Source organism: Sminthopsis crassicaudata, chromosome 5, assembly GCF_048593235.1.
Source record: "Sminthopsis crassicaudata isolate SCR6 chromosome 5, ASM4859323v1, whole genome shotgun sequence".
Lineage (NCBI taxonomy): Eukaryota > Metazoa > Chordata > Mammalia > Dasyuromorphia > Dasyuridae > Sminthopsis > Sminthopsis crassicaudata.
In genome coordinates this window covers 207,573,128-207,588,894 of record NC_133621.1, presented here as the reverse complement: position 1 = coordinate 207,588,894, position 15,767 = coordinate 207,573,128, and the positions used below count along the sequence as shown (strand labels likewise).

Genomic DNA, 15,767 nt, shown 5'->3' with positions numbered 1-15,767 from the left:
TGGGAAGTTGTTGTTATTGGGGTGTGTGTGTGTGTGTGTGTGTGTGTGTGTGTGTGTGTGTTTTGGGTAGGGGAAAGACCTAGGAATTTACACTGAAACAAATACTGAAGGCCTATTTCCTCACCAAAACAGCAATTTGATGAGTGATCATTTGTTGAAATCAAGATCCTTTGGCAATGGGTCAGCATGGTGCTATGGACAGAGGGCTGCATTTGGATTCAAATCCTGGGTTCAAATCTTAGGTAAGCCATTTCCTATTTGTAATCTTGCTCAACTTATCTCCTCTTTTCTTTCGGGACTTCAGTCTCAACTGTCAAATGAGGAAGTTGTACTAGATGACTGGTTCTAGTTCTACATTTATGATTCTTTCCAGTAACATTTACCAATGAGCCTGGCTATTGGATTAAAGAAATAGTACAGAAGAAACTGAAGTCACCTAGGTAGTATAATGGATAGAGTGTCAAGATAGTAGTCAGGAACACCCGAGTTCAAATCCAGCCTTAGAAATTTACTATGAGTGCTATCTTAGGCTAGTCACTTAATTCTATTTGCCTCAGTTCCTCATTTGTAAAATAAGTTGGAGAAGAATATGACAAATCATTGCAGTATTTTTGCCGGGAAAACCCCAAATGGGATCATGAAGAGTTGGACACAAGTGAAATGATTGAACAACAAAAGAAACTGAGGCTGTTGATTTCAACTAAATCACATTGTTCCTACTGGGAGGGAAATGATGGATGTTATGCTGAAAGGTTACTAAAATTCCTAAAGGAGGTCAAATAGAGCCATGGGCTTGCAACTTTTCCCTCCATCAAAACAGATTTATAAAAAGTTATTTGCCTTAAAACATGCTTTCTTGGAACACCAAAGAGAAAGAGGACTTCTTGGCCCAAAGTACCATCTTGAATATATCTTTGCCAATTTGCAATTACTAATGTGGTCTCACTCAGTTTTTAGTAAAATGGAAGGGAGAAGCAAAGGTTGCTTGACGTTCTATAGTGAGAAGTTGAATTTCAAAAATAATCTTAACTAATGAGAATGAGTCCTATTACTGTTCTCATTAGGTGTGATTTATTATATTTTTCTTTGTTCTCAGCAAACTCTATAGGAGTATAGAACATACTCCTAGCTCTATGCCTAAAATATTTTTCCTCCTTGCATTTGCTTCTTAGAATTATTAGCTCTCTTCAAAGATCAACTCTAATGGTTCCATGAGGCTTTTCCCAATCCCCAAGTTATTACTATACTCCACTTCTACCCCCCAAATTAATTTGTTTACAAATGTTTATTGCATATGCTATTTTCTTGGAGTAGAATGTAAGGGCAGGTATTATTTCATATTTATTTATGTATTACAACTTCCTAGGAGAGTATTATGGATTTTCTTTTGGGACTGTACATGTTATTTTACTGGTAGAGTGAACTCCAGAAGGCAAAAAAAAATATTCTTCAAATGCAGATACGCAATTCTTCAGCAACTTATGGCCTCTGAGAGTTGCCTGGGAATACAAAGGTTGACTATATTACCAGTCAATATATACCAGTGGTAGAATGGAACCCAGGTTTTCTTAACTCCAAAGGGGAAGGGAAAAAGTTAAACATTTATTCTTGATTATACTGCCTAGCGCAGAACAGACACTTAAAAATGTTTGTTAAAATCAAATTGCACCATACAATTTATTCCACAGCTTTATGTACTTTGCTCAGCATTGTAGTATTGACCATATTGCTCTTATAGATTGTATTATGACTTTATTATTTAATAAGCCCAAGAAATTTGGGCAATTCTGAAGAAAAGCAAGACCTTGGGAAGAAGGAAAGCACAGATTTGTCCTGAATGATCAAGCAGGGGAAACTGTTGGAAGACACAGCTTCACACAAATTCTTACCTACTAGTTGTTGGTCTTTCCCATTCATAATCACTCAGATCCACTTCTTGATTCAGTGTCTTGCTTGTTGGAGACAAACCACTTCTTTGTTTAGGATTCCTCCATTCAAATGCATTGAAATTGGATCCTGAAGCCTGGAGGCCAGGGCCTAAAAATTTAAGCAAGGCATTATATTCTATTTTTGAAGAAAGGACATTTTGAAATTAATGTTGTCAAGTTTCTGGTTCATCTTGGCCTTGTGGTATTTTGTGGTTGTCTCTCTGCCTGCATTGTGAAAATGTAAAGAAACTGACCAATATGGACTAATTTTGGTAGGTTAGTGTAGAATATCGAAATGATAAAATTTAAAATATCTTACATTTGATATCTTTGACCATTGTCTTATCCCTTATTTAATGCTTTTTCCTTTCATGGCTTCCATGCTATTCCTGGATCACTTCCTGCCTATAAATGGCCTTTTAACCTTAACTTCTAAAAGTAGAATGTCCCCCAAGCCTCTCTGTTTGATCCTCTTTAATCTCAACATTCTTTTCTTTGACAATTCCATCTACTCCCATGGTTTCAAAGATCAATCTTATGTGGATGATTCTCAAACCAATATATTCAGTCCCAATCTCACCCTTGATCCATAAACTTGCATTTTCAACTATACTCAAATATCCTTAAACATATTCAAGTCTGAACTTGTTTCTTCCCAAATCCTGATTTTCTTCTCTATTTCCCCATTTCTGTGAATGGCACCATCATTCTCTTAGGTACTCATGCTTGAAAATTCAGTCATCTTCAATTCTTTTCTCTTCATCATCCTCCATATCCAATTAACCAGTTGTCAAGTTCTGCTGATTGTTGAAAATTTTCTTATTTATCCTTTCTTTTCTCCTTACTCAGATACCACCTTAATACAGGTTCCTTACTGTCCTTTAAATGAACTCTCTTAATAGCCTCTTAATTGATTCTCCTCCTGAGGTATCATGGCTTAATGGAAAGAACACTCACCTTGGAATCACAGTACCTGAGTACTACAAATTATGAGACTGCCTACATGTCCTGCGGCTAAGTGACCTTGGCTTAGTTCCTTAATTTTTATTTGTCTGTTTATTCATCTGCAAAATGAAGAAGTTGGTCTAGAAAACCTCTAGGTCCCTTCTAAATCTATGATTCCATGATACTTCATACCATCATCAGAATAATTTTCCTTATGCAAAGGTCTGTTCATGTCTCCTGTTTAAAAATTTCTGGAGGCTCCTTCATTGCCTAAAAATTAAAACACAAAATCCTCAGTTTGGTAGCCAAAACAAAACTCGGTGATTAGCCACTTCTTGAAGTGGTCTTATCCTTTCTTGCTTCTGCATCCTTATATAGACTTGTATATCCATTTCAAGTTTGGAATGGACTTCCTCTACTTTTCTGCCTGATGAAATCCTTCTCTTTAAGACTCAGTTCAGGTAGCATCTTCTCCATATTTTCTAAGTTCCCTAGTTCAATTGATGCTTCTCATGACATATTTCTCATAACATTTTGTCTGAATTTTTCCTTTGTACTTAGTCACATTTTGGTTTGGATTGTATTTATTTGTATATATGCCTTATCTTCCTTGTTGGATGATAAGGTCCTTGAAGGTAGAGCTCATTATACTTCCAGCATTTAGCAAAGCACCATTATATATTTAATTGAATTCATAAATATTACAACTAAAAAATTTCCTTATTAAATCATTTGAACTATAGTACCCCGGCCAGATTTCTTCGATTCTATCCCAAAAGATATCTGACCCCACTCCAACTATGTGTATGTACTTCCCCATTGGCTAATTCCACTTTACATATTTTCTTCTCCCAGTGGAGTGTAAGTTCCTTGAAGGAAGGAACAGTCTTGCTTGCTTATATTTGTATTCCCAGTGCTCAATATAGTACCTGACATACAGTAACACTTAATAAATGCTTACAATCTACATATACCTCCTACCATCAATTCATACATCGATTTATTCATCTATCTACCAGTCTCTCTCTTCTCAGTCTTGATCTATCTCTCTATCTATCTGTCTATAATGCATAATATAGTATTATTCAATTTGAAAACTGATGTATTGCTACTACTACAACTTTTATTATTGTTGTTGTTGGGAAGGAAGGCCATTTAATTAGTAGTCTTGTGCTCTTTCCTTTATGTAGATTCTGATAACACCTTAAATTTGATTAAGAATAAAATGGCATCAGGTGTAAGTTTTCAAAAAAAAATGTATTTTTGTTTTATTATACTGAATGAAGTCTAGAGATCTTAGAGATTATGGAAGCACTCATAATTAATGCTAGAATTTCCCATTGTCACACAATATGTTGTGTAGAGAAAGATACACTAGAAATAACTTTCTCATTTAAATTTTCTCCTCTCTGATAGCACTGAAGTTAAATACTTACAGAATCATGGAGGGCAGGAGCTACCCATGAGTCATGTTGACCCCTTAGTAGCACTATACAATTAATAAGGTACATATATAAGAACATGTGGAGACAAATCCCTCAAAATTTTTATTCCACCGTCTACTATCATGTTTTCCCATAATTGCTATAAAAACATAGGGGGACTGTTAGATCTGGTGTCTATTTTACTTGCCAATAGCCTAAGAAAAGCACAGTTCTTGAAGGGTAACAGTCCTCTCATCCAAGATTTTGTTCCCAAGGCCTGAAACACAATTCATTGACACATACTAAAGCATTCCTTATTAGCCTTCAGTCTGGTGAGCTCGTACTTTATAACAATGCAGAACTTAGGAAATATTTACAGTTCAATATTTCATCCTTTTTCTCTTGACAGCAGCAGAAATGTGATTAGCTGGTTGATAAGAAGCCATGTGTGTGATGAATGTGTAGTTTGCCACCTATGAGGCTGAATTGTACTTCATTATGAGCAGCCTCTCTTCAAGAAAAGAAATGATAGGGGTATAACTATAGGATATTCTTAGTCTATAGGCAGGCTCACCTTTTTTTCTCCTTTGAGCTAAAAAGAGAACTGTAAAAGATCAACTTCTTGTACTGGAAGAAGGGATAAGGAAAGCCTGCACTTGTTTAAAACATTTCAGGAGCCCCCTTTTGAGAATATCACTAAAACCAATGCAATGATTTAGGACCACTGGGTTCTAAATATTCATTTCCAAATCCTAAAGAAATTCTAACTTGTTAAGACTGTGTAGTTGAATGAAAGAGTTTGGTTTAATTTGTTCTGGTAGCAGAGCAAGAGATTACAAATGAGTCAATATCAATTTGCAGCTGTTTGAGAAAATCATCTTTAAATACTTATCAAATATATAACAGTTTGCAACTTTTCTGGAGCATTACTTTATATAATGACAATATCAGGTGATAAGAAGAACAAAGGGATTTGTATTGGGAGGAGGGGAATATGTGTCAAGAATCGTCCACTAAACAGTGACAGAAAAATCTAGTTTCTAATTTTAGCTGTTTGTATCTATGTTAGAGGTTATAGTTCATTAGGTGAGAAAAAGGGAAAAGTACTTCCTGTATAAAAGGTCTCCATCAGTATAGCAGATGGGTCAGAAAAAGATATGGCTGATACTATAGTCTACATCTCTACAATACTGATTCCTGCCTCCAATTACCTCCAATTTACCCTGTACCTATCTTGTTTTTGTATACATGTTTACATGCCTCCCAATGAGGAAGAAAGCTCCTTAAAGGCTATTATTATTATTTTTGCCTTTTTTTGGTATTCCTAATGCTTAGCACCAGTGCCTAGAACATAATAAACATTTTTAATAAATCCTTGTTTAATATGTAACATGTATTGGCCACCCTGCCATCTGGGGGAGAAGGATGGGGAAGGAGGGGAAAAACTGGAACAAAAGGCTTGGCAATTGTCAATGCTGAAAAATTACCCATGCATATATCTTATAAATAAAAAGCTATAAAAAAATAAATCCTTGTTTAACAAACTGACTGCCTCCTACTTGATACTCTTACTAGTAAGAGCCATGTTTTTAAAGTTGTTTCTCTTCATTAAATAATATATATTTTTTAAATTAGGCATTTGAGATTAAGTGACTTGCCCCAAATCATATAGCTAGTGAATGTTAAATGGCTGAGGCCAAATTTGAACTCAGGTCCTCCTGACTCCAAGGTCAGTGCTCTATTCATTGTGCCATCTAGATACCCCAACAATAATTTCAAAAAAGAAAACACTCATAAGGAATGTACAAAACAAATTCCTATAGTGACAATGTCTAAAAAATGTTTATCTCCTGCATTTTAAGTCAATCATCTCTGGAAAAGAGACCTCTTTGATACTCCCAGATAGTGAGGAGTTTGTTTTTTCTTTTTTTGTTTTTTGCATGGTTCAGAATTTTTGAGTCTTTCAAATTTTTTATAATTTTGTTGTTAATATATAAATTGTCTTCCTTAATTTTGTTTCAATTCATTCTATATAGGTTCATAGAGTTTTTTCTTCCCAATTTCTTCATCACTGATAATATTGCTGAACAGAAAAGCACCAACAGTTGTGAAGCACTTAAAAACAGTCATCTCACTCCAGTGTGACATGAATTCTTTGAGATCATATGTTCAACAAGTTCTGAATTCACATTGGTATACATTCATCCCTCTAGTATTTATTTAATTCCAAAAGGATTCTGAAAGAATTTGTCAAATATCTTATAGGAACTAAAATATATTCAGACTATAGTGTTCTCTTGTTCTACAAGTAAATAAACTGTCAAAAAGGGAAACTGAGGGTAGGGGGATAGCGATTTCTCAGGCATAGTCCCTGAGAAACCTTAGTGATTACTATTTCCCTCTCTAAATACTTGCCAACTATATCTTCCATAATCCATTCCAGAATTTTGCTAGGAATTGACATTGAATTCACTAGCCTATAATTTAAAGAATCCATTTCTTCTCCTTTGAAAACCAAGATATTTGCCTGCTTCCAATCTGTTACCAACCAGTTTTCAAATAAGACAGAGAATGGTTCAACAATTAAGTATGAAAGCTCTTTAATTGACTTGGGATGTTGTTCACTGGAGGCAAGTGACTCGAGGAAAACCAGACCTTCTTCTGCCATGTTATAATTTAATCACTGGAGGCAAGTAACTTGAAGAAAAGTAGAACTTCTACCATTTTATAACCTAATAACTCATCTTGAGTTTCATTTTCCTCTTAACTCTTTATAGCTCTCAATTTAAAGAGTATTCTTTTGGTAGAGAAAACAGATAGTTACCTAGTTCTGCTTACTGGATCCAAGCAGAGTAAGTGCAAACCTTCTCCCCTATAACAGGTAAAAAACTGAAGGATGTGCAATTTGCCAAGTTCTCCTTCCCTCCCCCAGACTAAATATCAATTTCTTTAACTGATGTGACATACTATGGAATCATTTCATCATTCTACTCAAACTCCTCCGGATATACTCTAGTTTGCCAATGTGCTTCCCAAGATGTGGCACCAAGAGCTTAAAAACAGTATTTCAGATGTGACCTGGGCAGGACTCTCACCTCCCCTCTTCTGGGCATTTTGCCTCTAATGTAGCCCCAGAGTGCATTAGCTTTTTTTGGCTGCCATGAAACACGATTCATTAAGTTTCCATTTAAATTAAAATCTCAGTTCTTTTTCTCATTAACTTCTATATAAGCATGCCCCTGCCATCCTAAATGTATGTAGTTGATTTTTTTTTTAGAACCAAAGTATAGGATGTTATATCTATCCTTATCTGATTTCAACTTAATAGATTCTGCTCACCATTCTAATCCTTTTTAGGTCCCTTTGGATCTCAAAACTGACATCTCATGTGTTAACTATTCCTCCCAGTTTGTCCCCTGAAAATTCAGCAACTGTGACATCATCTATGCTTTCATCCAAGTCATTGATTAAAGTGTAGACAATGGGGCTGAGGATGTATCCCTGTGGAAATCCACTAGACACTTCTCTTAAGGTCAGTGCTAATCAATGAATCATTACTCTTTGTGCCCAGCCATTAGACTAGGTTTGAATCTATTTAACTGTACTATTATCAATATTTTTTCTCATCCTTGTCCAAAAGGACTGCATGAGATACCTTTTCAAATGCTTTCCTAGAATCTAGGACTACAGTATTTGTTTCATTCCCTTTTTATTAATTACCCTAGTAATTATCATTTAATGAATGCCTATTATAAGAGTCTCTTTTTAGATGATCACAACCTATCATTTTAATAGAAGGTTCAAGAGTTTTGCCAGGAATCAAAGTTAAGCTCACAAGGTTATTGTGGTGACCACAAGGACATTTTCTTTCCAATTTTGTGGAAACACCTCCTCCTTTAGGTGCGTGGATTTCCTTCCGAGTATATGTTCTGAATATTCAGTATTAGTCTACACCTGTTTAATCTATTCTGTTTCTTTTGAATAAGGTATGCCCTTCTATAGTGAGAGTCTGATCCAGACTGAATTTGGTGTTCACGTACATTGGTTTTATGTTTAGATTTCAGGGGGACTATGAACTTGAATGAGAAAAACTATATCTTTATTTGTACTGACTTATAATTAAAATTTAGCAGGTCCTTTAATTATGAATATTAGCAAGAAAACAATATTCTGAAAAGGGGTGTAAAAGGTTTTACTAGACTGTCAAAGTGTATCTATGAAATGGAAAAAAAATTAAGAATCTCTGTTCCTAGGTTCTATCCTGTAGTGAGCTGTCGTCTCCAGAAGCTGCTGGATCGCTCTCTGGGAAGAGATCTGCTGTGTCTACTCAAATCTCTCCAACAGATTCTTCTTCCTGTAACGAACCGTTGTCTCCAGGCAGTTGCTGTTAACTCTTGTCCAAAGAAGTGACTTCCCTTCCTGCAGAGAGCCCCGTCAAGCCTGATGCAATTCAGAGTCTTTCTCTTGAATCCTGGCTCTGAATCTCCTCCAGCTCTTATCCTTCTCCAGGCCGATCTGATCTTTGCGCCCAATGCTGTCTCTTTTTATCCTCCCAGAGAATGGGCGTGGGATAATGCAAGGGCTTCTGGGAAGAACCACCCCAGCCAATGAGCTTGCCCCCTCTATCAAGTCAACCTGAGTTCTCACCTTGTAATTGTCCAGAAAACCTGAGTTCTCACTTAATAATCCTAACATCTCCCCCCTTCTTTTGATTTAGAACATAGGACAGTCATGACCTTGAAACATAAATCCATCAATATGGGAAGTATTACAGATAATTACATAAATTACATAAGCATATAGTAACATAGTAACATAACACATGCTAGAAGTATATAACATAATTGAAAATTTATAAATGTCCATAAGTCCATTGTCCATTAGTCTCATCTTGTGTGAGGAAGTCCAATGATTCCTGCTGGTTTTAAAGTTCTTTAACAGTCTTCTTATTATCCATGCTCTTTCAGTGTCAGATGTTTCTTAGATCTTCTCCTTTATTTTGAGGTCTTTCTCTTTTTCTGTCTCTCTCTGATGGACAAGGCGAATATGACTCGTTGGCACCCATCTGATTCCTTCTCCTGCTGAAGAAATACAAGCAAACCCTCTCCCCCAGGCAGTTAACCTATCTGGTCCCTTCCATTCACCACTTTCTAGATCTCTCCACATCACCTGGCGATTACATTGGAGTTGTTTGCACTGGACACAGCCCTGTTGGTTTAAAAGGCCTGTATTCTCCCCAAGTGTAATCCATTTTTGCAATCTGATTGCCTTTTGACTGACTTATCAGGTAATCCCTTTCTGCCATGTGATTGCTTCTCTGCTGATTGATTAAATCAGAGTCCTGGCCTTCTAAAGGTTCTTTAGGTGTAACATCAGCTGCCATCATGCCCCAAGTCTTTTTTGCCTGGGGCCCTGGATCTGGGCCCCTCATCCTATTTCCCTGAATTAGTTTACACTCTGATGCCCAATGGAGTCCTCTGTTGCATTTTGGACATGGGGTTTTAGGTCTTCTCTCACCCTGTCTTCTCATTGTATCTCCATATCTACACTGAGCTCTTAGATGCCCAATTTTTCCACATTGAAAACATCGCCGAGTTTCTCTAGAAGGCCCTTGCCAGGAGGGACCCTGTCTTTCCACATTCATCATTGTCCGGGTGTAAAAAGCATTTGTTCCCACTGTAGCACAGCGTCTTATGATCTCCTCTAAAGGAGCATCTTTGTCTAATCCCCATATAATTCTTTTGCAAATCTCATTGGCATTTTCCTTAGCCAGATGTCTGGTCATTATTTCTGTAGCTGCATTTTCTCCAATAGTTCTTTTGACAGCAGTTTGCAAACGTCCCACAAAATCTGCAAAAGGTTCATTGGGACCTTGCTCTATTTTAGTGAAAGCCTCTCCACGATCTTTCTGTCCAGGGAGGACACCCCAAGCTTTTATTGCAGCCTTGGCAATTTGTTCATATATTGTCATGGTATAATGAATCTGTTCCGAATTCTCTCCATACCGACCTTCACCAGCCAAGTGCTCAAAAGTGAATTGTGTGTTAACTCCTATTTCCAAATTGCATCTGACTTGAATTTTACATAATTCATGAAATTCCGAAAGCCATAATAAATTTTCTCCAGGTTCCAGGCATATCCTTGCTATGGATTTCCAATCATTCGGGGTTAGGACTTCATAAGACAAACCATCTAGTAACATTTTGACATAAGCTGATGTAGTCCCATAAAGGGTACAACCTTTTTTCAAATCCTTAATTTTATTCAAATCTAAAGGTGCATATCTTCTCATTTTATGACCTACAGAATCAATATTTTCAATCACAGGATATGCATGTATAAAATCACTTATATCCTGTCCTTCTCTCTTAGCTTTAACCAATGCTTTTTCTAATCTTGTCATAGGCTTAGGCTTCTTCACAGGCAATTCTGTTTGTGTTTCTGCCTCTTCCCCTCTTTCTTCCTCCATCTCTGAAGGTGGGGTTGATGTGGGCCTGTCAATAATCTGTTCTCTAGGCAGGGTTGAAGCTTCTTCAAGAGAATCATACCATAATTCCTCATTTAAATCCTCTTGCTCTAGGGAAAGATCTTGATCTTTCCTTTTTTCCTCACACTTCCTCCTCTGTTCATTTTTAGAACTTTTCCTTCTCCTACAACTTGCTTGATAGTTTAAGGCTAATTGAACTATGTTGTAGATATAAAATACTTCTGCAGAAATTGAACGAGGCCCATTTTTTGCTTGAAATTCTTTCATTTCATATCCCACTAGCTTCCATTTATCTACATCTATCTTTTCTTCCTCTAAGAACCAAGGGGATGTGCGTCTTAATGCAGCCAAGAGTTTAGCAATCTGTACCCAGGTTACAAGTAAACTCTGCTCCTCAATTATGTTGATTATACTCTCTATAGTACCACTCCTGAATGGAGCTGAGGTTGCGTCTGGGGCTGAGGTTGAGTCGGCTGAGGTCCAGGGATTGAATATAGCTAACATCTGCCCCATTTCAGCTATAAGAGATTCCTGGTTTAGCCCTTAACAAGTTAAGTTCCTTATTTATCTATTAGCACGCTCACTTAATCTTTAACAAAGTTTCCTCGTTACTCACGGTTCTGGGTCAGAGAGACTGAGATCTAGATTGGAAGCTTTTCCACTGGAATCAGGACTGTGTCTGTCCCTGTTCGGGCGCCAAATTGCAAAGGTCTGGTCTAGCTCCTCTTGTCAGGATAAGTAAAAGTCCTTGCCCCACGTTGGGCGCCAATTGTAGTGAGCTGTCGTCTCCAGAAGCTGCTGGATCGCTCTCTGGGAAGAGATCTGCTGTGTCTACTCAAATCTCTCCAACAGATTCTTCTTCCTGTAACGAACCGTTGTCTCCAGGCAGTTGCTGTTAACTCTTGTCCAAAGAAGTGACTTCCCTTCCTGCAGAGAGCCCCGTCAAGCCTGATGCAATTCAGAGTCTTTCTCTTGAATCCTGGCTCTGAATCTCCTCCAGCTCTTATCCTTCTCCAGGCCGATCTGATCTTTGCGCCCAATGCTGTCTCTTTTTATCCTCCCAGAGAATGGGCGTGGGATAATGCAAGGGCTTCTGGGAAGAACCACCCCAGCCAATGAGCTTGCCCCCTCTATCAAGTCAACCTGAGTTCTCACCTTGTAATTGTCCAGAAAACCTGAGTTCTCACTTAATAATCCTAACACTATCCTATCAAGTCTTGGATATCTATAAAGTAAAATGTGTCTCTTAATTCTTAGATCTCTATTTCACTGTGTTTATTATCCATATTTGTGCATCAGTATGTAGACATCTGAAGCCCTGGGTTTTACTGTTATATTATTGGATATTATTTGTGAATTAGTGATCTTCACAAATATTCTTCCTATATTATAGTTGTCTTTGTGACATCTGCTGATGGGTTATATTTTTCTCTTTCCCTTCATTTTCACTTTACTTCCTAATCCCTACTTTTCTTCCTGATCAGTATAAATTACTAACCTTATCAGAATTCAATATTTAAAGTCTTCACAATCCTTTTAAGCAATTTTATAGTTTCAGTATATAGGATATTTTGTATCCTTTTTCTGAATTCTGAAATATATTTTCCTAAAATTTACATTAGAGGCCACATCCTGTGCTGACATTTTTTCCCTTTATCTATTACAAACTCTACTTCCTCCCATGGTTTCGCCAACCAATTCTTCCTTATTAGTCAGAATTAGATCTTGAATACAGTTTCTCCTTATTGTTTCCTTTACCTTGTGAAAGGTGAAATGATAAGTATTTGCTTTGCTTTTAGTCCAAGAAAGACCTCTAACAGATTTTCCAATAGCTGAAGTTCCCTGACACAGCTATGTCTCCAGGTTTGTTTTGCTAACTGTTTTAAGAGCCTTTCATTTGAATCCTGCAGCTGGAAAGGTGGGCCTCAGTCTCACTGTTATATGATGTCTATGTCTCTTTTTTCTTTGATTCTTACCCAAATGCTCTCTCTTATATTTATACTCTATATACTTATACTAATACTTCCCATACTTGTGGTTAATTTCTTGCTCTAATTTTCTAAAATAATAGATAGCATTCATGGTCTGCAAAGCACTTTGCAAACATATTTCCTTTAATTCTGAAAGCAACTCTGGGAGGTGGATGCTATTTCCAATCTTACAGATGAAGAAACTGAGGCAGGATGAGATTAGGTGATTTTTTCCTAGGGTCACTCTGCCAAATTGTCTATGATTCTGGATTTTAACTTAAGTCTTCCTGATTGCAAGTCTAACACTCTATCCACTGGGCCACTTTATTATCTCTAAACTGCCATCTATCTTGTCTGTTACTCTTGAATAAGTTATATTGCATTTCACAATGTCTAAAAATTTCCCTTCATATGATTTCTCTGGCCCTCTAATAATGGCTACCTCAGGAGGATAGATTATGAGTTCTTTGAGATCTGTCAAGGACTGTCTTTTTTGCCTTTTTCTATATCTTCAGTACTTATCTTAGGCCCTGGCAAATAGAAGGCTCTTAATAAATGCTTGTTGCCTTAACCTTATTAGACTTGATTAAAAAAAAAAAATGAAGTTTTCATCAGTTCTAGTACAATGAGTGCATATTAGCAAATACCAACTTTTACCTGATAGCAGTAACTTACTTAGGTCACAGAGGGAAAATGAGCATTTATCAAGTTTGAATTTCACAGTCTGGTCCATGATTGCTTTTCCTGGTGGCTTCAGAGATCAAGTAGAAGAAGGCTACTCTCCAGGATGAAGTTCCTACCCTAAAAAAAGTTTTTTAGCCAGCTGTGGTTCTTGATTCAATGGAATCTACTAGTGGATTTCCTCTCTGAGAAGTTCCAATCTTACAAGGTCAAAGGAACCTTTGTAGCCTTATGGGTAGTGAGGGCCTCTGGAGGATAAGTCCTACTAAGCTATATTGAAACAACAGACCTTTCATTTTTTTCCCCCAAAGTTGTCATAAGATATGCACCAAATTTCAAACTAAGTTGTCATTTGGCAATATGGGTCATTTAGCTTATATTAACGGGAAAGTGGGATGACATACATAAGTAAATGAAAAATAAGATAAATCTCAATATTTCAATGAATTCAATATTTCAGTGAATAAATCTCAATAAAATTCAAACTCAATGTGCTCAAAATCTTTCTTCTCTTAAACCTTCAGCAGAGTTTCTAGCAAGTAGCAAAATTAGCAAGTCAATGGAGCTATGCCACAACCAGATAATTAGGATTTCTGAGGCTCAGAACTGCTTGACATACCAGTGATCCTTTGAGAGTAAACTAGTCGAATTTGGGGATGCCTGTAGCTTCCAGAAACTACACAACCAGCTTTGATCTGCTCAAGGGCAACCTTGAACAGAAATTGCAGACTAGAGACTTTGCTTGAGTATTTCTAAACATCCTGATTCTTGGCTTATAGTGTCTACAAATATCTTCAGCCTTAACCATCCTTTCCTCTGCTGTGTCTGGAAGCCTCTAGAGACTATAATATCTCACCCTTATTCATGATAGATGGATAGACAGATAAAGTCAGCTTTCTTTACAAATGCACCTGGCCTGGCAAAAGGTGCTGAATTAGAAAGTGTAGCAATCTCTCTTCCATACATCCTTTACTTAAATCAGGATGGACAAAAGACAAGCAGTTTCACCTCCACCACACACAGACCCAGGGATCCAGTGAAGGGCATTAGTATACCAAAGGACTTCCTGTATATGATTAATTACTAAACAATTGAATAAAAGCAATAAACTAGGTGGCAGGTATAACTTCAGTCTTGAATGGAATTCATTCCCACATTTAAAGAAACACCTTTTACTAATCCTTGATGCTACTAGAAACACTTTGATATTCTCATGCTGAATTTAAAAAATTGGGAGAATACTCTGTGTTTCACTCTATCAAAGCTTTTCCTTGGGGATAAGCTCGATGCTGTTTTATGTGTTTATATCCAACCCATTGGACATAGATTGAGTTTTCATGTAGTTTGTATTCTGCCTGGCATAATTACAAGTTCTACAAAGAAAACCAACATTATTTATTTTAAAGGAAATTATTACTACAAAATGATTCAATAATGCTTATTTAAAGCTGCTACCTCAAGTTCCAGCTCAAATTCCCAAGAAGGCAGGAATGAATGGATAACAAATCACCAGCTAATCTCTCATGCACACCTTCACACTTACCAATACATCTTTAAGGAAAGCAGGCTAAAAAGGAAAAAAAAAGTGGGTCTGTCACCAGCAAACCACTTCAAATGCATGCCCTGCTTCATATTAATCTAAACTTGAAGGACCGGCTATATGAATCTAAATCCTTAGACAGCAGTACATCTACTGAAAGCTTATTAGTGTTTGATAAATGCTCACAACTTTTCAGTGCCTGGAAAGGATAACCCCCAAGCTTGCTCAGTGAGAGCATCAGCCTCTTGTGGCTTGAAGTGTAGTGTACCAGAGCAGACAAGGAATCTGAAATCAAAGGAGGTGCTCTTGGAAGAGCAGGGGATGAGGATGGGAGGAAAGTGAGCTGCAAAAATGACAACTTCTCTGCTCCCCATTCCAAACCCTGAGATGTACCTTGACTTCCATAGCTGGTATCCATACCAGAGCTATCCCATGATTCAACAGCACTGTCCACGCTGGGTGCTGTAGCGCAGTAAATGTCGGAGTGTTTGCCTGGTTTCTGTGGAGTAGATGTTTCATCCTCTACATCACTCAGCTCACTTAAATGACTGGGAACGGGGAATTTCTTGGGACTTGATGCTGAATGGACTTTAAAGACAGGAAATTAATTTAAGCTTCAGAGCAAGGTTAAAGGAAAAAAAAGTTACTCAATTCTCCCTTGACTGAGAACAACGGATTGGAAAGTCATTTCTGAAAAGTATACACACAAATGCACGTTTGGACATTGTTTTTGAGGGGAAGAAACACAGGGGTAATCATTAGCTGTCTGAGGAATAGTACCATAGTTCTAGT

The 15,767-nt window shown here is 37.2% G+C and overlaps 1 protein-coding gene across 11 annotated transcripts in view; it reads right to left on the bottom strand.

The window, feature by feature from the left end:
- GRIP1 (glutamate receptor interacting protein 1) overlaps positions 1-15,767 on the bottom strand; it is a 762,478-nt gene that overhangs the window by 39,214 nt on the left and 707,497 nt on the right. For all 11 annotated transcript variants that reach the window (XM_074269703.1, XM_074269706.1, XM_074269700.1 and 8 more), the window contains 2 exons: positions 15,369-15,563; positions 1,890-2,037 (listed from right to left, as the gene is read on the bottom strand). In XM_074269703.1, the coding sequence (XP_074125804.1) occupies positions 1,890-2,037; positions 15,369-15,563 (343 nt within the window). The remainder of the gene's footprint in view (positions 1-1,889; positions 2,038-15,368; positions 15,564-15,767) is intronic.